The sequence below is a fragment of the Labrus mixtus genome, chromosome 4 (genome assembly GCF_963584025.1).
Source record: "Labrus mixtus chromosome 4, fLabMix1.1, whole genome shotgun sequence".
In the NCBI taxonomy this organism is placed as follows: domain Eukaryota; kingdom Metazoa; phylum Chordata; class Actinopteri; order Labriformes; family Labridae; genus Labrus; species Labrus mixtus.
This window is the reverse complement of record NC_083615.1, coordinates 1,891,576-1,913,414: the sequence shown is the minus strand read 5'-3', so window position 1 is coordinate 1,913,414 and position 21,839 is coordinate 1,891,576. Positions and strand designations below refer to the sequence as shown.

The 21,839-nt window shown below is 42.1% G+C and overlaps 2 protein-coding genes across 2 annotated transcripts in view; one reads left to right on the top strand and one right to left on the bottom strand.

The window, feature by feature from the left end:
• The window catches only part of wwox (WW domain containing oxidoreductase), a 171,572-nt gene extending 166,614 nt beyond the window's left edge, over window positions 1–4,958 (top strand). The window contains exon 9 of the mRNA XM_061035077.1: window positions 4,527–4,958. Within this exon, the coding sequence (XP_060891060.1) occupies window positions 4,527–4,718 (192 nt within the window). The 3' untranslated portion in view covers window positions 4,719–4,958. The remainder of the gene's footprint in view (window positions 1–4,526) is intronic.
• A 570-nt stretch (window positions 4,959–5,528) lies between these two features.
• LOC132972328 (transcription factor Maf-like) overlaps window positions 5,529–21,839 on the bottom strand; it is a 46,801-nt gene continuing 30,490 nt past the window's right edge. The window contains exon 3 of the mRNA XM_061035081.1: window positions 5,529–5,778. The gene's annotated coding sequence lies outside the window, so the exon portion shown is untranslated. The remainder of the gene's footprint in view (window positions 5,779–21,839) is intronic.

Sequence of the window (21,839 nt, the reverse complement as noted above, 5' to 3'; positions counted from 1 at the left end):
GGTGAGCAGAAACACAGAAGGACAGGCAAAGGGAAGAGAATCACCCACAGGAGTAAGAAAAACAGGAAGTCTCAACACACACTGTCCAAGAGAAGGATTTTGCCCGACAATATTACCAACCCATTTATTTTAAACTTTTATTTTATTGTATTTTTTAATCTTTTATTTTTTTCTACTTTTTTTTTAAATTATTCAATTTTTACAGCACATGCCATATGAGAATCTGGGGGATTATAAAAGTACCTGAAAGAATTGCTAGGTTTTCAGCATGCATAGCTGTTCGTATTTACAGGGGGTTTGTATGTACAGGGGGGGGGGGGGGGGGGGGGGCAAAAACAGACTGCTCTACAGTTCTGGGTTTATTTACATCCAGGTCAGAGGGAGAGGTCAATGTCATACCTACAGATGGTAAGGGGGTCAAAGGTCACATGCATAGGATCAGAGATAGCTCATACAGCTGAGTACAACTTTTGGATGAGGAAGACACGGAACAGAAACACGGCAAAAAGCAACATTACTGATAACTCGACGACATCACATCTCCCCCCCTTTTTGCTTTTGAATACGCTCAACAAGTAGTTTTCAAACGACTGATTATTGCAAAACTCTATACAAGGAAGTTTCTATTGCAAGCCCGTGACATGAGGTCTTTGGGTGATGAGTCGATACTGGAGATTGGAAGACTTGGATCTGATCCTGGAGCAGTTTCAGAGCCATTTTTTGGAAGATCCCAGGCTTAGTGCAGACTCATCGCTGCTTATTGCAGGGGTGTTTGTGAGTTCTCCTTCAGCATTTGGGTGTGTTTGTAAAAACCCACAGAAACTGATACACAAAGAACAAAGTCTGCTCTCACGTGGTGCCGTCCCATTCCTTTGGTTTGTCGTATTGCTCGGGTGCTGTCATGCTTTATTGTTATTTTAGGGTTTTTCTAGATTTAGGATTGCTTGGATGTACTTCACTTGTGTCCCTTCTTCTTCTGCTGTTAAACTTTTGTGGAAGACCCTAAATTATTAAAAAAAAAATGTCCTGGTCAAGTCTCAAGTTCTTAAATGGAGTCTTTTGAATCGGACTGTAGTCGTCAATGACATGGCACACGTGAAAACATTTTGAAATAATATTAAAAAAGTTAAAGACCAAGTCCCCTTAAATAGAAAAAGAAAGATATTTGAAAGAATTAAATGACAAACAGAAGCTTTATGAATTGATATCTTGAACTACTTTCTAATGTAGAGAAGGCCTCTGGGGGCCCAGAATAAGACATTTGATGGGGGATCTGTGTGACTGGCTTTCCCAATAGGCCAAATGCATACACAGATAAACCACATTACAGCAGATTGATCCCAATAAACAAGTGCACTTCATTCTCCAAAAACCTTTGCAATAACCTGCGACATTGCATGGCTGCTTCTTATTACTATATTGTTATTGGAAATATATCTTATCAGTACGAAGTCAGCCCTATGTTCCCACATTTCTAGGACATTTTCAAAATCAGGTCTTGTGTTCCTACATTTCCCTTCAATTTAAGCCTTCCTTAACGTTTCTTCCATGAGCCTATGACGCCTCCAGAGAGCTGGAAAGTGACTCCAAGCATCCCAGGAGCCCCCCCCCACCCCCCTCTCTATGCCAACCCGGCTTTCCAGAGGCATTGAAGCACTGCACACTATGGTTTGCGTCCATTCGACTGATCTGACAGGAAGCTAGTCAATGCGAGGCCTCTGTGATACTTCGTTTAGTTTGTTTATTTAAAAGGACAATGTGCACCAGATTTAGCTAAAAGCTACATTCCATCTGTAGTCCATTGCTACTGGATAATAGGTTGGGTGTAATTGGCTACCAAATTGGGAGACAGGGGGATAAAATCTGATACAAATTTATGAAAAAGGAAATGTGGGAACATAGGCACGCTCCCATCAGTACATGTCACCATCAAGTCCAAGTCAGAGTGGACCGCTCTGGGGAGTACAGAGCAGCTAAAACAGCACAGATGTTCCTCTGAAACTACTGCACACAAGATAATGATCCACATTAAGTTGCAGACGATAGAACACACTGAAAAACATCCATCAGTTTGTAGATAGATAGATACATTTACAGGCAGAATCTACAGAGTTAGAAAAAGCTGTTAACTGATGTTATTACCCTTTAAGTCGACCGATCCAAGTGTTAGTATGTGAGTATGTTCGGGTGCTCATGTGCCGACGCATGCTCTTGTTCAGACATGCACATATGAATACTGTATGTATTTATGTGTAATGTAAAGAATATTAGTGTTGGAACACACCCCCTCTCTTGTTCCCCTTTCTTACTACGTCTACGCCTCTGATCTGCGAGCATGCTCCACACAAACAGCATGATGGACGGCTGTGGTGGGTGGTGGAGCATGTTAATGCCTAATCTCATCAGCCTTATCTTCTCCAGGGGGGGTCACAAGGTCAAGTGGTGAGGGGGATGAGCTAAACACCAATAAGAAAAGCACACACAGACATGTAATGCTGCACGCGCTGCTAACTGCACGGAGAGCAACAGAAGTCTATGAAAAATCTCAAATTTGGAATATAAAAAAGTTCCTTTCGGAGGAAGCCACATAACTTTGGATGTTAAAAAAGATTTCAACTAACTGCAGATGCAGTGTTTGGTAACAGGACACACACACAAAGTGCTGTAAAAGTCAGCCAAGTTCAAGGGGGGGCGTCAGAGGCACCGGAATCTTCCAGCGCAGTTAAAAGACATTTCACTTTCAGACGAGCTAAATCAGATGCCCTAAGCTGGTTGGGGGGGGGGAGATGAGTTAAACTGAGCGCGTGTGAACCTGAAACTCGGAGACACTGCATTGGCATTTGTCTGCCTTTGATACGGCGACGTGTGATGCGGGGGTGAAGTTATCGCCCTGCTGGCAGGTGAGACAGACGGACAGACAGCGACGCACAGAGAGATGCTGCCCTTTCATCATCTGATGTTTACCCGCCTCTATCATCACGCTGCACTTCAAACACGCTCAATCTGCCGCTGTGACGCCGCTGTACCAACCAGGGCAGCTCCTCCTGCAGGGCCGGAAGTTTACTTAGAGGAGGGGGAGCGTGTGTGTGATGAGGAAAAATACTTCTTGCTAACTGGTTTGGGTGTTTTTCTGTCAGTGCATTTCTGTGTGTTTTTATTTGTACTTGCATATGAAAGTACGAGTGCTTCAGATGTGAATGGTCTTTAGCACTTCTGTCTCACAGCTGCTTTAGGAAGCTGGTTCAAACAGCTGGCATGTTTTTCGCAGCTCCATTTCTACATGTTTGTTTGTGTATATGAGATTGTCTCACATGGTGCCAGTGCTCTGTGCTGAACATTAGTCCTCACTCTTCACAGCAGAGTTCCCCTCCTCCCTCCTCCTCCTCCTCTCCTCCTCCCCCCATCATCTCACTCTCGCCGCCTCTCATTGGGAGATAAAGCAGGCGAGCCATTTCATGTGGCCTTACAGAAGTCGTCTCCAAGCCCCGCGAGTTTGCAGGGGGAAGCTGTCACAGCAGCTTTTACTCGGAGCTGCAAACATGAAAAGATCTCTCTTTGAGCAGTCGGGGGGGTTATGTGTGTAATTCTCTCTGACGTGTTTATTCTGCTGCAGTTTTCAACTTTCATTTTCAAATGTCACAGAAATCTCCCCCCCCCAAGAATATCCCTGTTAATTACAGACTGATGGGCGGGATGTATTAGAGAACTTAGCAGGTTGTGGAGTGACTTTTACAGAGTGTCTCAGCTTTTTTAAGACATGAAACAGAATCCATTTCTGGTTTGATCTTTAGATTTGGCTTCAAAAAAAAGAAAAGAACTGACTAAGAAAAAGCAGAGGGCGAGGTCTTGTGGTGTCTTTCTATCTTGTGTGTTTGTGTATTGTTTGTGAAAACATTGCTTAACTACAACAAACCCACACTATGATTTAAAACCATAAGGTACAGAATCATACTTTGCATTATTACCAAAAGCCTGGCTGAACCTCCTTAACACATCACGTGAAAATATACATTTTTTTCATAACCATGGAATTGAAACCTGCTCTTTTTTTACATGTAGACATAAAAGCTGTGATTTCCAGGGTGATTTACCATCCAGACATGTCCACCTTCTCCTCTGTGAGTCTGTGCATCTGTTAGCATTCACATGGTCCCATATAGCCAGAGGTCCTGTACACAGCAGGTAGAGAAATAAATAAATAAATATATGTATATAAATATATGTACATCAGGGAGGTATGCTCTTCCCGTGGCAATATGACCCAGTCACCGTCGGCCCGTCAGGGTGGAGGGGGGAGAGACAGACTGTGTGTTTAGATTGATGTGTCTCTAAAGATGTTATCCCCTCTCTCTCTCTTTTCTCAGGACCGGACTCGTCCTACTGGTCTGTGTGTGTGTGTGTGTGTGTGTGTGTGTGTGTGTGTGTGTGTGTGTGTGTGTGTGTGTGTGTGTGTGTGAGAGTCCTCTGTGTTTTTGAATCTTCTTGTTGTCTCAAACTCGTTTTTCCTCTTTCCTGTGTGTCCGCAGCAACAAGGGTCGGCGACCACGGTGTACTGCGCCGCGGCTCCTGAGCTGGAGGGGTTAGGAGGCATGTACTTCAACAACTGCTTCCGCTGCATGCCGTCCATGCAGGCCCAGGACCAGAGCAGCGCCGCCAGCCTGTGGGAGCTGAGCGAGCGGCTGGTCGCGGAGAGGTCGGCGGGCATACAAGCCCTCTGATGGGAGGAGGTGGTGGAGGTGGAGGAGGTGGAGGTGCAGGGGGGCAGCAGGTCACGGTGAAGTCCAATTAGATATGAAAAGAATAAAAATGTACTCTGACTGTACAAGAGAGCTGCCAAACCAAGAGAGTCCTTCTGGATATGTCACATCACTATGGGGGCTCGAAAACACACTACAGAGTGTGGAGGGGTCTTTAACACTCTTATACTGTGATACTTTACAGTGTCGGGGGGGGGGGGGGGGGGGCAGACGAGTTTTAGATCAATTCAGGGAACTCCCTAAGCTTTTTTCTTTCTTTTTCTTTTTTTAAAATCCTCCCAAGTTTCCTCTGAGCAAAGTGACCCATCGAGCTAACAACACAAGGTTTCCTCATCTGTTTCCAGCAACACATGGAAAATCATACAGAGCTGTTTTTATGGGTTTTCATTATCTGCCTGTTCTAGTTCTACGTGGATGTTGATGTTTTCTTTTTCTGATACAGAAATTATTATTTGTTAATCTTTGTGCTAAATCTTTTTGGGGGAATATAGAAGAAATCAGGTTTAATGGACATGTGACAGTCGGGGGTTAATAAACACTTGAGGTATGATTACAATGGCTATTTACATTATTCTGTCATAACTGTATTTTCCTATGAATGTCCCCTATTCCCTTTTCTGTACAGTATTTACAATATCCTGATGTCTGGGCATGTGCTAAACGATATGGACTTTTTTTTTTCTGTTTCCTATTTGACTTCAACAATTTAAACTCTGGTTAAGTCAAGGTTACAATTTGGAGGTGTTCCTCTGGGATGATCCGTGTCGATCGAAATAGCAAATACAGATGGTGGAAGATCTTTTTTTTTTTTTTTTCCTCCAGAGTCCAGGACCCTTTTCGTTGTTTTTATCGTCTTGTTTTTTAAATTTTGGACTCTTGGCTTGAGGTTCGCAGTGGATTGGTGGCTGCCCTGGAGCCGCTGTTTGGGACGCTGTTGGGACGCTTTTGAGACGTTGTGCTTTTTGGCAGTCCGAGTGCCGTAAGTTGCTCTAGTAACATCAGCAGTCCAGTATCGTGATATCTGTAAAAAAAAAAAAAAAGAAAAAGGGAAGGGGAGAGAGAGAGAGAAGATTTAATAAAACTCAGACTCACAGTCATATGTGTAAATCATTTTTAGAAACAGTAGAGGTGTGTTCATTCTGAGGCCATTAGGGGGAGATGTTTGTGTAGGAAGATGATAAACTGAGAAGCTTTAAAGTCTGACCAAGACGGGTTGTTTCTCGAGAAGCATCATGCAATAAATGTGTACGTTAAACAGTGTTTGATGACGTATTTAATAAAAAACAAAAACATTATTACTCTACTTTGTTCAGAAGCTTTAGGCAGCTTCATGTCTGACCGGAGTGCAAAGTACAGATCAACCAGCCTGCTGTGTGATTTGGCCCACACACACACACACCTCAGAGTTTTCCACACAATTCACATACTGCTAAAGACATATTTTTCTCTGCATAATTCTCCTCACTGTTCAGACTAAACTCACAGAACACACCTTCACACCTTCAACCAGAAACATGCCGGGGCCTTCACACAGACTGATAGAAGTGACCTGTTTTAATCTGTCCTGTAGTGAGAGTACAGGTGTCTTATCACTGACCTTTCACAGCACAGGATATACCTGGAACAGACACACACACACACACACACACACACACAATATCTGCACTATGTGTGTCATATTAACCTCGGTGACAAATAAAGTGAGAAAACAAACATAGCTGTCCAGAATGAATCTCCTTTAAATCAACTCATTTCTAAAAGGTTCTTAAGAAATGACATAATCTGTTCTGTGGTCAAAAGTATTATTATTATTATTATTATTATATATTATATACTCACATTTCAAAGTCTAAAATATAAATGCATTTTACACTTTTCTGTCCCATGAAGTAACTATGAGTAAAGTTGACAGACATTAGAGTTCACCTGCATGGTTGTTTGAGTTTTAAAAATAACTCGGACTGTGACTGTCTTGTCATAAGAGACTTTTCACAATCTCAGACTTACTAAAACCTTCCTGAGAAGGAAGTTGGGTGTTACTCGGGCAATGTGACACACTCCACTGCTATCGAATTATGACTTTATTCAAAATAATTCAACATTTTATTGCAGGGCCTCATCAGCGTTCACACCTGAGACTTCTGCTAAGTTTTCTGTTTTTCAATCCCCCTCCCTGCTTAAAGAGAAAGAGTTATATATCATGTAAACTGATGCTAATACATACAAAAAATCAGTCTGATCAATAAGTCTCCCCCCTCGCAAGTTCTTTGTTCATAATGCTACCTGCATATTCTACATGTCTAAAGTCAGATTCACATTGGAACAGGTGCACTCACAAAGCCACACCACTGTACATGTAGTGTGAGACACCTCGTGCCTGCAGCAGGTGCAGCTTATCAATGACAACTCTATGAAAGTGGAGCTTTAGAAAAGAGACGGAGCGATTGAGGTTACCCTTCGATCGGAGGGATGGACTCAGACACAAAGGAGAAATCTTCATGAGAGCCACAAACAACCCCGTTCACTGCAGTGTCTCATCCCCGGGGGTGTGTGTGTGTGTGTGTGTGTGTGTGTGTGTGTGTGTGTGTGTGTGTGTGTGTGTGTGTGTGTGTCTGAGTGAGGAGGGGAGGGGTCCTGCCTGGCTCTCATACAAAGTCCTATTGATCAGCCCCTATCGGAATCATCTGATAGCTAATCAATGAGCTACACTTCCTCTCAGCGAGCGGCGAGCAGAGAGAATCACGGCTCTCACAGGAGCAGGACCTTGATCCTTTGACCCGGCAATAGCCCTGCACACACACACACACACACACACACTCTCTCTCTCTCTGTCTCCTTTCATTTCTTTGTCTCTTTATCACTCTCTCTAATAATAACAGTACAAGACAATCTAACAACCCGAAGCCGGGGAGTAAACCAAACAACCGATATACCTCGGAATGATATTTTAATTAGTTGGATTTACAAGTTGATTTTTATTTTTTTTCTCCCCTTCACCGACTTGATTTCAATTTGGCCAGTAATTGTTTAAGACTGAACCATTTCATTTTCCATTATTGTTTTTATTTCTCCTCGTGATTAATTCCACCTCTCAGAGAATAATTATGAGACGATTGATTTGATCATGCCTTTGTTCTGCTCCCATTGGCTCCGCCGGGCTGAGGGAGTGCCATGTTGCCATTTCGAGCGGATATATTTAATGATCACAATCAATGTTAAAGCTCTCTCCAGACTTAACTAACTCAATAAATATCTGCCAGGAGGAAATTTACCATCTAACTACAGCCGGCAATAAAAGTCTTTACTCCCCCTGCTCTCGTTCCGTCGCTCTCTCTTTTTTTGAGGATGACATTGTGATTAAAACGGTTGATCAATTTTCATAAAGTACCCCTGTAGACTCAATGGAAATATTATTTCCATTCGATATCTGCACATTTGCTTTGCTTGCAGACTTCCTTTCAAGCCTTTATTGTAACAACTACGGCATATAAAAGAAACAAGATGATCATTTCCCGAGACTCTTTTCTACTTAATTAGTGTATTTTATTAAAAAAAGGAAAGAGCTGCTTTTTCAAAATAAAATCCTTTTTATATCGTCTTGTTTTGCAGATTTATAAACAGACATTTTAACTCAATTAAAAGGTGGAAAATCAACTGTATCTTAAGAGTGTCTGGGGCGCTGGTGGGCGCAGTGGTTAGAGCGCGTGCCCCATGTATGGCGGCTGTAGTCCTCCAAGCGGGTGGCCCGGGTTTGAATCTGACCTGCGGCTTCTTTCCCCCATGTCATTCCCCACTCGCTCTCTCTCCCTGATTTCCGACTCTATCCACTGTCCTATCTCTCCATTAAAGGCACAAAACGCTCAAAAATAAATCTTTAAAAACAAAAAAAAAGAGTGTCTGTCAGTGTGCATGTGTCTAAATATTTGTCTTTGTGAGAGTTTTAGAGGTAAACAGGGAAGTGGGGCTGCCCCATGTCGCTGTGGCTTTGGCACAATATTAAAGCAACACACATGTTCTGAAACGCTGAATATAAGGGGTGATTTTTTATTTTAAAGGGGAATTTTAAGTAGCTTTCTTTAGAAAATGATGAAAGTTGTGCAATACAAAGATTCTGTTTGTTGGCACATGTGCCAAAGCAGGTTTTTTTTCCTCTCTGCCTCATGTCTTTGTGGTGTGCTCTTTTATAAACACTCTGAGAACCAGCGTTTCTAACATTTGGATCCAGACACACTGTAGTTGTGATTCAGTGAGCCTGTTCACTATCAAACACACTTATGTCCCCCTGTAGATCCGCCTGCAATCTATAACTTTTCTCTGTTTTTTATTGAAGCCTCAACACGGCACCTTTGAGGAAATCCTTCCAACCTCCAAATCCCCCAGCGTGTCCTCACCACTAGACAGCATGACCTTGTAAACCCTGAGTTATTTTTCTCACCCATTGTGTGAGGTGAGAAAGAAAAGAGAGAGAGAGAGCGAGAGAGAGGAGAGAATAGGTGGGGGGGAGGTAGAGAGTAAAAAGAGCTCCTGCCTGTCACAGCTTTCAAACACAAAGAAAAATGAGCACTTGGGCTGAAGTACAATTATTAGCCCCTGTCTACAGATTCATCACACTAGAGAGGGAGGGGAGAGGGGGGGAGCAAGAAGGGGAGTCTGAGAAGGAAGAGAAAGAGCTGTATCGGTGTGAGGAGGGATAAAACAAAAAGGAGAAAATATTCCAGAGGAAACACAAACTAGAGCTGCTGCACTGTGAGGGGAAAAACTGCAGGTTGGAAGGTGAAGCCATGCAAAGCCACCACAGATATGGAAGAGAAAAAAAATGGGGGGGAGGGAGGGAGGGAGGGAGGGAGGGGAGGTTTTAGAGAAATAAAAGAAGAAAGAGGAAGGGCGGAGGTAAAGGTAGGTAAAATGAAATAAGAGGATTTGTCAGGCCAGTGGTTGGTGGCAGCAATAAAGCCTGCGCTAATCTGAGGGACAACGCTTGGCTGCTCCTTACACTGACTCTCTTGACGCCCCACTTTACCACCGGGCCACGCCAAGGTCACACACACACACACACACACACACACACACACACACACACACACACACACAGTTTAGCATGTTTTCTGTCTTTCACATTGCTGTTTTCCATCTGATTTTCTCCAGCTAAATGTTTTTGTTGACCTCTTTCTGATCCATGTTTTTCTCTCTCACCTGCGTCAACTGGTAGTCTTCTTATACTTCATTTCACACACACACACACACACACACACACACACACACACACACCTTGAAGCCATGTTGATTTTAAAATCTCATTTTTCTCTGCTTCTTAACTGGCTCTGCCGTGTAAATCAATAGCCATCAAAACCATTACATAACTACATCTGTCAGGAGCAGATAGTAGAGTAGGGGATGTAATGTGTCTGGTTAAGACCAGCATAGGGTGAAAGCAGGTATGTTGTGTGTGTGTGTGTGTGTGTGTGTGTGTTGTCTCAGAGGACAGCGAGTGTCATTTTGTGTGACCAGGTGTGTCGGGCGGAGAGAGAGAGAGAGAGGTTGTTATTGAGCTGCGGTAAATGACGCATAACCTGGTGCACCGCTTACTTAGCCTCCGGACCCCTTGTTCTCTCTGTCTCTCTCTTTTTTTGTCAGTCAGTGTGTTTGTGTGTAGTCATGTGCCCATGTGTGTGTGATCTCTTTAAAGGAAGGGCACGTTAAAAAAAAAATGAACGAACGCTGGAGCTGAAAAGTATGAATAATCATAAATACATGAATTTAAAAAAACTTGAGAGGGAGCAGAGGTCTTGTTGTGATCATCCAATAAGGAGCTGATTTCCAGAAAGGTGACCCCAGTCCTAATCGTCACTAAATATGATGAACATCCCGAACTAAAGCTTGAGTTCATCCAGAGATGATCATTCAAACATGCTGATTGGTTCATGTCTTCAGACGCACGCCCATAACGCTTCAACAAGTCACAGTGGAATCATTAAGGTTCATTAAGCATGATCGAAGAAAAAACCATCCAGACATGCAAACACTCAACGTTTTAATAATAAACTGAATACTTCATGTAAAAGACAAAACTTCTGTGAAGATGTCTCAAATCGTTTGCAACATTAAAGAGTCTGAAACTGGTCAAATGTTGTCACAATCATATTCAGGAAGTAAATCTAATCAGAGGGTAACTCAATAACTTGCTGCCACCTTTCAGGACTTTAAAGTATTAAAACAAAACTTCTACATTAGTGCCTCAAAAGAACAGACTTTTTCTATCTGACCTTTCTTAACCCTTTGACTTCCACACTAAGAAATCTATTTGCAAAAAAAACTATTTGTTGGTAAGATTGTGTTCCTGCCTCTTCATTAAGCAACACTTCAGGTTATATTTTTCAGATTAACCAATCAGGAAGCAGATATGCAGGTCAACCAGCTGGTTGCCTGTTTAGGGTTACTTTGGGCATGAATGGATTTCTTTCATTTCTGCAACACAATGTTTAGTTTTTTCATATATAAACATCACAGAGAGAAAAACTTGTTAAAATAACCTAAAATAATTTATTCAACAAATTGAATGAGTAACAACGGTTAGAAAAGGTGAACAAAATGCAATATGGCCACGGAAAAAAGGTCAACCGTGTGGTTACAATGCAAGTCAGGGTTAAATCACATACCTCTGTGAATTCTCTTTAACATACACAGCTTAATTAGTCAATTTCATCAATCAATTCTTTTTTTCATGTAGAGCCAATCACAACACGAGTTTGATCTGCTATTACTCATGTTAAAGGTTATTTATAATATGGATGCAGGTATACATCATGCTCTTAGTTTTTATTATTTTAATAGACCCGATATTAACAAAAAAAAACCGAGCAAGCACTTAGAAACAGTCGCAAAGAAAAAACATCCAATCAACAGGCAGAGACCTCGAGCAGAACCGGACTCACTGGTGGAAAAATTATGAAAAAAATGCCGAATGATCAAAAAGGTGAAAGTGTGTTTCATGTCTTATTTAGTTTCTAACTATGATTTAATTTGACTTCAAAATAAACAGCATGGGGGGCGCTGGTGGTGCAGTGCTTAGAGCGCGCACGCCACATGTATGGAGGCTGTAGCTCCCTGAGATCCCTCACTGTCCTGTCTCTCAATTAAAAACCCAAAAATAAATCTTAAAAAAAAAAAATTTTTTTGCTTTCCTTAAAACACGATCAATCATCATTTCCCAGATTTCCATGATGGGTTTCTTGTACTATTCTTTCCCCCTCATCATCGGTTCATGTTGTTACCGGTGTTTTCACGCCTCACTTCCTCTGACATCAGGGACTTTGATTGACTGTGATGGAGATTTACACGCTGGGCTGAAATAGCACAATAACCTGTGCGCAGATAATCACCTCATTGAGAAACGCTCCGGCCCCTCTCCCCTCACAATTACTATTGTGTATTTGATCATATAACCACTCTCCAACAATGCACTTAATGGGCTTATTGGCAGCCGACCAGTGCCGGCTTGTAAATAAGCCTGATGGTGTTTGATTCCAATAAATTACGGTCTCATATATGCAAACACCGTAAAATCATAACAATATCCAAAACGTGTGGAGGCGGGCAGCGGGGCGGACGATTTATGCTGCCACCCATTGGCTTCTCTCATCACTCACTCGGCTATCTTCAACTTTTTATTTGTTTAATTTCCAAATGTGATTGCTCCACCACTCACGCTCGTGCTGATAAATGCAAAGGATCATGGGTAGAAGGGGGCCAAGATTAATATGTGTAATTTTTCAACTGGACCAATCCAAAAAAAATAAGAAAGCAATGTGCTAAGAGGTCTGAGGGGGGAATGAAAGCCACTTCTGCCGGGACATGATGTAACAGAGTAGTGTGTAAGGTAAAAGACCAAACAGTGCATTTACTGTCTCCTCCTGAGGGCCCTTTGGGTGAAAATCCTTTTAACCAAAAGAAAGGACGACATACACAACGTTTGAAAAAGGCTGGATGACCTCATTTATGCCCAAATTATGTCATTTATTTACCGGCAGAATGTGACTTCCCACTGTTTTTACTGTCTATCCTAAGAGATACAACTGAAGTCTTTAAAATGTCTTTAGAAAGCTTTCAAATCTATTCATTTGTGTTCAGACTTTATTCACTCTAAAGTTGTTTTATAATGAATAAATGTGATTTTTTTTATGACAAACTTTAAACATACAAAATTTCCCCAATGTCAACTCATGAATGCAGTCACAGTTAAATTTACAATAGAGAAAAACAAGGGAACTACTATGTGGTTAAAGGCTTTATATGTGATGTTTTGATCCAGCAGATGTCGCCCTTGAGCACCAGCATGAAACCAAAACAACTCGCGCTGCATTGTTGTGTTAGCATGCTAATGCTAGCGATCTTTATTCTGCTCGTATCTTCACACTGCATGTAAATTTACCTGAAATGAGCGTGATCTAGAAACACAGTTAAGCAGTGAGTACAGTATGTTATTCTTCTTTTCTCTAGTCCCTCAATTAAACAACTTTTATACACGAGGGGAGGAGTCAGCCGGCCGTCCGGGCGATGTAAACAAAGTGAAGATAGGACTCTGAAAACTCTGAAAACATCACAGACAGTGGGACTCGGGTGTTACACCCATTGTAGACAGTCATGACTCACAGAGTTATTTTCAGAGGATAGACTTGATTTATATATTTAAGTGTGAAAAATCACATAAAGACTTTAAAGACTAACAAAGGAAGAAACTACAACATCAAGTGTATAAATAGTAGCCTATGCTGAAAGAAGAATAGAAATGTGTGTGTCCTTGTGAGAGAAACTGTGTGTGTGTGTGTATATTATAAATGGAAGGGAGAAGAGTCACCTCTCAAAAACACACTCGCATACCTTGCGAGATTAATTACAAGGACCGTGAATCACTGTGCAATTAATTAACTCATCCTTTTGTAATGAGTGTGTGTGTGAACTGTGTGTAGTGTGTCACACAGACGGCCCCTCCATCTCCCCACCTCTCGCCCTGTCCCCTCTCTAATTGCTTCCCTCTCTATTAAAATGCAGTCTGCTGTGACATCACTCAACCCTCTGTTAGAGCAGGCCAGGACACCGGGCAGACTACACACACACACACACACACACACACACACACTCACCGGTGGACTTGTACTTGTACTTACACACAGTTTGTTTTTTATAAAGTACAGCTTGTTGGTATTTAAGGATAGGTTTCGGTACCAGACAAAAAAATCAGAGTCAGTGCAGCAGCAATTTGAACCTATGAGGTCACTACCAGACAAACACTACCTCAGGTCTGAATTCTCCCTGAGTGTGTGTGTGTGTGTGTGTGTGTGTGTGTGTGTGTGTGTGTGTGTGTGTGTGCATGTTTCTAGAAATGAGCACACTGAATAGGCTGTATCTAAAGTCTCAATCTTGAAATTAGAAATAAATCACTGATTGTAATTGTCTTCAGGTTAACAGAACCAAATGGCTTTGTTTCATTATTTCTTTCTTATTTGGCCAGAAAATGATTATTAAAGTCTCTTTGACGATTGAATCCTGACCGAGGTAAAACACAAAAACAATTCCATTAAAGTAAAAACTTAAACAATCCGCAAAAAAATACAAAAAAAACATTCCCTGATCAAATCCTTTTTTTCAATAAAATAAAATAATGTAGTTTAAGGTGACTCTGTATAGCTAATAAAGAGTTTTTAACTAGGGACAGAAAGGGTTCAAGGAGTGATATTCATCATTTCTAAGACACAACATTATCACTATAATCCATTCCAGAAACTTCATATATGTGATGGAAAGTACTTCACTGCACAATCATTGTGCATACAGGACTATTATCTTTTCATCCCTCCTTTAAAGTCTTTAAATTTGATTCTTCACACTTAAATATAAATCAAGTATCTCCTCTGAAAATAACTCTGTGAGTCATGACTGTCTACAATGGGTGTAACACCCGAGTCCCACTGTCTGTGATGCTTTCAGAGTTTTCAGAGTCCTATCTTCACTTTGTTTACATCGCCCGGACGGCCGGCTGACTCCTCCCCTCGTGTATAAAAGTTGATTAATTGAGGGACTAGAGAAAAGAAGAATAACATACTGTACTCACTGCTTAACTGTGTTTCTAGATCACGCTCATTTCAGGTAAATTTACATGCAGTGTGAAGATACGAGCATAATAAAGATCGCTAGCATTAGCATGCTAACACAACAATGCAGCGCGAGTTGTTTTGGTTTCATGCTGGTGCTCAAGGGCGACATCTGCTGGATCAAAAAAATCGTATAATAAGCCTTTAAGTATCATTAGCTCAAAAATTATCCTCAGAAAAAAACACTCAATCCTCTATTTCTAGAATTGTTACCTGAAAAATAAATACATTGTCAGATAAATATGTGAAGATGTTCATATTTCTGTCGTGCTCTTTGGCAGGTAGTGTAGTCTGTGTATATCCTCCTCGAGGCACATTAGTATGAGGTGCAAACAGACTACACATCATAAAGCATGTGTTTGGTCAAGTACAAAAAGCGCATCAGTTGCAGTGATCTTTATTTATCATTGAGTTCGGATCCATCCGCAAACAAGATGAGAAACACGACAATAAAGCAGCAAGTAATGTCTGACACCCCCCCCCCCCCCCCCCCCCCCCCCCTCCGCTCTCTTTCCTTCATTCTCTCTCTCTCAGAGATAATCTGATTGGTGCATAAATCATGCTGACATCAGCACTGGTGGAAGTTGGCCTACTCCCACACACACACACACACACACACACACACACACACACACACACACACACACACACACACACACACACACACACAGACACACACACACACACACACACACACACACACACACACGCACGCACGCAGGAGGCTGAGGCTCCTCGGCGAGGTGAGAGCCGCGGCAGCAGCAGCGTGCTCGGCGGTGATCATGAGGACAGTGGATAACAGATCTCTCTTTTATCATTCCCTGACTTTCCCTGACATTTAAAAAGCCATTAACACCACTGAGAATCACCCTCGTGTACATTTCATATGGAAGCTCCCTCACAACCCCAACCCCATCACACACACACACACACACACACACACACACACACACACGTTCTTGTGTTGCTCACTCATGTGTGTGCACATGATCTCAGTGATAACACAAAGCCCAAACGACACAGAGAGAGAGAGCAGCAAATTATTCCTTAATAAGCTTTTCACACCTGAATCGTCTTTTTCTGTGCGATTAAAGAAGAGCCGCCCGGCCCCTCTGCTGCTGTATTTTAAAGACTTAGCTAGTGATACACTTATTGATCTCTTGTTGGAATCAATGAGGATTTGGAGCATTGATGTCCATGATCAGAATGCAGACCCCCCCCCCCCCCCCCCCCCTCCCTTTAACATGGTTACAAATTGACTATAAATGGCTGTAGTCTTGGAGTGAATGGTAATTATCCAACAATCCAGCCACATGTCTGTATAGTGTAAACACTAACAGCATAATAGTATTTGCTGCTGAGCACTGTATTAATTTATGGCCCATTATTGTAAAGGCCATGGTTACAATGCGATGGAGCATTTATTGTAATCAGAGGCCCGATACAGAATGGAAGCACTGCTAATGTATGTAATGTACAGTCGGCCTGACAAAACCCGAAACAGCTAATGCAGCAAATGACATACGGTCTCACTCTTTTATTGTTAGCATTTATTAGCGGCCGGCGGACGCCTGAGTGCGAAAACAGCCATCGACTAATTATATTCCATTGTGTCCGCGAGGGGAAACAAGAAGCTAACATGCCCAGCGCTGATACAATGGTCGACCCCAGCACTTAATCTGCAGAATATTAACATGAGACTGAAACTCAACGCGCTGCTCGGCTATCGGCCTGCAGTGTGAGTCATGACTAGTAGTGATATATATATATTGTATATTATTATATATTGTAATTCTGCAGACGGCATGTGGCTCTTTTTGGTTGATTATGGATCAGACCTTTTTTTAACTCCTCTGAAAAAACGGCACTAAATCTTCTCCTCCTCTGGGCCTGCAGGGGGACGTTTTGAAAACAAGGTTTTTTGCATTTTGAAAAAAGCTTAAGAGACGAGGGACAAAGTCAGCGAGAGCTTCAGGGGGCAGGGTTGACTTTTTTGGTTTTAAGGCAGTCTCAAGGCACGCTCAAGGAAATACATGAAAGAAGAGAATGAATTGTAAAAAGTGAAGGTGCACAATTTCAACAAAGGAAGAGCATGCAAGTTGTGTAAAATAACTCAAATCAAAATCCTGAGTGAAACAAGTAAACAAAAAAAACAATAAAAGGATCCCAGTCATGAAAGGACAAAGAAAAGTGCTGCAATTGAATTATTTTCATATCATTGATCATTTGATATATCGACGCAGATCTAATGTCCAGAAAAGAGGCAAAACACTGGACTTCTGATGGGGAGAGAAAGGGCTCGATGCATTGTATGCACACCCCTAGAGCGACATTTGTATTTTTTATTCTGTATATGTGCTCCTGAGAATGTGTTGCAGAAGTTTTTGTGTGTGTGTGTGTGTGTGTGTGTGTGTGTGTGTGTGTGTGTGTGTGTGTAGGGCAGCTAAGGCTTGCAGCAAGTTTTTGAAAAACAGCAGATAGATCCTGAGTTACTGAGTAAAAAAAAAAAAGAGGAGGAGAGAAAGGAGGTGGAGGAGCTAAACAAAGACAGTTCCATTCTCTCATCTCATCTGAAGGTCTGCTGAGCTGAAGATATGCCACTGACAGAGTCTGACTTGTTCTCAGCTAAAGGCCAAACAGCCTGCAACTCCAGATAGTAGGTGAGCTTTTCTACCATCTGTTTCCATCGTGTGTGTGTGAGAGAGTTTTAGCTTAAAGTCACGTCTCTGTTATTACAGTTTCCACTCACAGTGCTTTATCTCTTTCTCATGAACATAATGAGCTCAAAGACTGGAGATGCTCCCTCCAGAGTGATGCGCTGTTTTATCATACCTTCTCCACTCGAGCTCTATTTAGTCTATCATCCTCTCCTCTCTGCATCGTTGTGTATTCAGAGCAGTGATATCTGCTCGCTGTTGTTGCAGAGGAGTGTAATGCACTGGGTCTCTCACCCCCCCGTGTCCATCACTCTGCCTGCTGTAACTCAGGCAGACGGCCAGACAACCTCCCCACCCAAGAGAAAGAGATGAATGGTGGGATTTGGAAAAAGATGCACAACAAGAAAGAAAAAAAAAAGAGGGAGTGTTATGACTCAGAGCATTGACGCTACGTCAAAAGTGGATTTGGAAATTGTTTGGAGAAGGAAGGAGAGACAGTGAGAGAGAGGGGAGGGGTTGAAAAAGGGAAGGGAGAAAGAGGGGTAAAGTGTTTCAAAGGTGTAATCATGAATGGCTATAAGAGAGGAGAGAGCATGGGGAGAGACTCGCTGAGTTATGGGAAAGGTGGAGAGAGGGAGAGGCTGAAGAAAGAGAGAGAGAGAGAGAGAGAGAGAGAGAGAGAGGGGGGGGCGAGACAGTCAGGATGAGTTATAGAGCCACAGAGGGAGAGGGAGCTTTCACACGTGGAGACATGCGGCTGATTTAGGGCTAAAGGACACTGAGACAAGCTCGGCTGCCTGTGAGAGGTGATAGACCTAAAGACTCTGGTAACAGATCCACTGCAACAACAACAACAGCATCATCTGTGTCAGCAGCAGAGCATCTGTTCCTTCTCTCCTATCTTTATCTACGCCAGCATTTCCTGCACCACATGTTTTGTGCAGAAAAAGCATCTTGACATCGCTTCACATCATCCAAAGTGGCTCCCTTTTTTTTTTAATTAGGGCAGCGAGCTCATGTTTATGGAGATGATGATGTATGCACAATGACGTGTAGTAAAAAAATGCTAAGTTAAATGAAGAAACAAAGTATTTAAAAAGTGTTTTAAATGAACCAACACGATAGATCAATTGTAATAAAAGTCATAATAATTGTCTCTGCCTTCCAGAAATGTCCTGAATGAGGGATTTCTGAGGGAATAACATTGATGGTTAATGCCTTTAGAATAAATTTCACCTTTAAAAAAAGGTTATTCTTCAAGTCAAATTAAGACTTTAAAATAAAAAACACTATTGTGATAATTTGGGGAAATTAATAAAAGCGGGAAATGTTGGGTTAAAGTGGTACAACAGCTTTTCTGTTAAGATTTTTCAAAGATTGGGACTCAAACGTAAGAGATTTTATTTAAAAGGAGGCAGCTTCCAAAGTCAGTTTTTAAGAAATCCTTGTTCCACGTCTTATTTGTTCAAAGTTAAACCTGGTGACATCATTTATAGACGAGAGAGTTCCCCTATAAGCGTGACACACAGCTTTTTCTGTCGACTTTTCATCACACTTTAACTGATACATGTGTGAAATTGGTTGGGTGCCCCTTTCAGTTTCGGAAAAAGATCATGGTTAGGGTTAAAAAGATGCTCGTGTTGACTAGAAAACAGGATCTGATGTTTGTTTTTGTTTACAGCCAACAACTAAAAGTAACTTGAAAAAAGAAAAAGAAATGGTGAGAATTTCTTAAAAAGAGCAGTCACCTCATCAGCCTGCACTCAGATGCATGTTTATAAATAGCCTACTGTTGTAACGTAAGTAGTTTTCATTTGAGTATGGGTTTTCCTATTTTCTGGTGTGCACTTGAACGTCACTCGTGTTACCCCTGATTGCAGCACGTTGCCGTCTCGTTCACATTCTGTAAACAAACTCTTTCCATTCTACATAAAGGATGAATATCTGGAACACCTTTAAAGGTAAACCAGTCAGATTCAGATTCCTGCACACGTGTTGGTGTTTGGTTGTCATGGTTACATCACTGCAGGTATTTGTATGGCAGCACGGTCATGTCCATGTTTTGGCGGTTGTGTGAGGCGGTCACTAATCCATCTGACCTTCTGGCTCATTTGCATGCGCCGCCCCCCTCCCTGACTGAGAGATGCCATGACCTTTATTAGCTAATTAAGAAACACAACAGAAATAAACCTGACAGAATGGGAGTGGACACGCCCGCACACACACACACACACACCTGCACACACACACACACACACACACACACACACACACACACACACACACACACACACACACACACACACACACACACATATATGAACACACTATCAGTGTATGGGGATGTAGAGAAGAGGGAGCAGACAGGAGCCAGACTGTGAGAGATTTGACATTCATCAAAGAGGAACAACTAGAGCTACATTTCCACATACACCTCCTGTAGCAGTGAGTCCTCAGAGAAGTGTGTTACCACACACACACACACACATACACACACACACACACACACACACACACACACACACACACACACACACACACACACACACACACACACACACACACACACACACACACACACACACTCTGTAACATTTCTTTTGCCAGCAGACGTTCGAGCATTATGGTATTAAAGAAGTAGTTTCTCTTAATCACATGCTTTAAACCTCTGTGTGCTGGAATAAGACACTTAAATGTAGTCAACCTCTTGTTCTCTCCTCCCTCTGCCACTCAGGACTCATAATAAGATGCTAGGACCCACTCCCACACACACACACCAGGCTAAAGTAGGTGCTGTGTGTTTCTTTACACACACATAACTACAGTGTTTGCACTAAAAATACCAAAAAAAAATCTCTTCCCACAGTTGCATTGACACAAATATGTACACATACACAATTGAGTACAGTTACACACAAGCATACAAATTGGGGGGGGAGTTATCTCCCACATCTTCCCAGTGTTCATTGTGTGTTAATCTCAGCAGTAATCTGCAGAGTGGGCAGATCACCATCTGACAAGCACGGTTTTGAGGTTCTTTTTGGGATTACGCAATCAACTCCTCTCCTGCAGAACATCACAGGGCAGGAGACACAATGCAGACACACACACACACACACACACACACACACACACACACACACACAGGCCTATCAACTTAATGATGAGGCAGGTTAAAGAAAAAAATGATGTGCAGTTTTGCTTCACATTCGATATCTTTTTATAACGTAGCACCAACTTTCCCCTATTTGTCGTTTAAAAGCGATTCTGTGATTATTGAAAAAAAAAAAAAGAAGATGAATTTTGAAGCACCCACAGAGAAAATGGGTGAGACAGTGAGAGGAAGCTGAGAGACAGTGAATAAGAGAAAGTGAGAAACATGAATGGATGGATGGATGGAAGAAAAATCTGTGCAGATTGAAAGCTGCGACCTCAGAGCTTCACCGTGTCAGTCTGTCTCTCTGTCATCATGACAGGCCTGCAGCAGAGGGGGAACCCTGAGCAGCCTGGTCCACACTGCTGCACACACACACACACACACACACACACACACACACACACACACACACACACACACACACACACACACACACAAGGGGGGCTTCACATGCTGACAGACAGAGCCAAGGGCTTGTCCTGTCCGCAGCATATCACAGTCTGACTGCCCGTCTGACTCTTAACGGGGCCACCCTCCTCCATGTACACAGGAAATAGTCCGGCATAGAAGTGTTGATTTAACAGAACAAGAACAACCTAAAAGAAAAAACATTCAGCTGCTTGTACTCGTTTTTTGAGAAATCAAGAAGCTTTTTTACCTTACATTAGATTTTCCTTTTTTCTGACTGCCGAGCGGGACACCAGAGACGTTTTGTACGTCTGTAACAAACTGATTCCTCATTTTTGAAACATGAATGCTCCAGAGGTGTGTGCTGAAATCAATGCACGGCAGCACAACAAATTGTCCCGTTCCAGTTTTTTTTGTTCAATCTCATATAGTGAGAGGAGGAGGGGGGGGGGGGTGCATTCACCTTAACTCCAGCTCCAGCTCTGCAAGTTTGTTAAATCCCAAGTATTAAATCTAACCTATGGGAGGTTTATTTTATTTTTGATGCCTGACAATGATATCATTTTATCCGGCACATATAGCCTACTAGATCTAAAATAAACCACTATAGCTCAAATTTCTTAAACCAATAATGCTTCGTTTGTTTGGCACAGTGTCATAAAGTTATGGATTGCACTCTATCGCCTTTAGAGTATTCATTCATATAATAGTT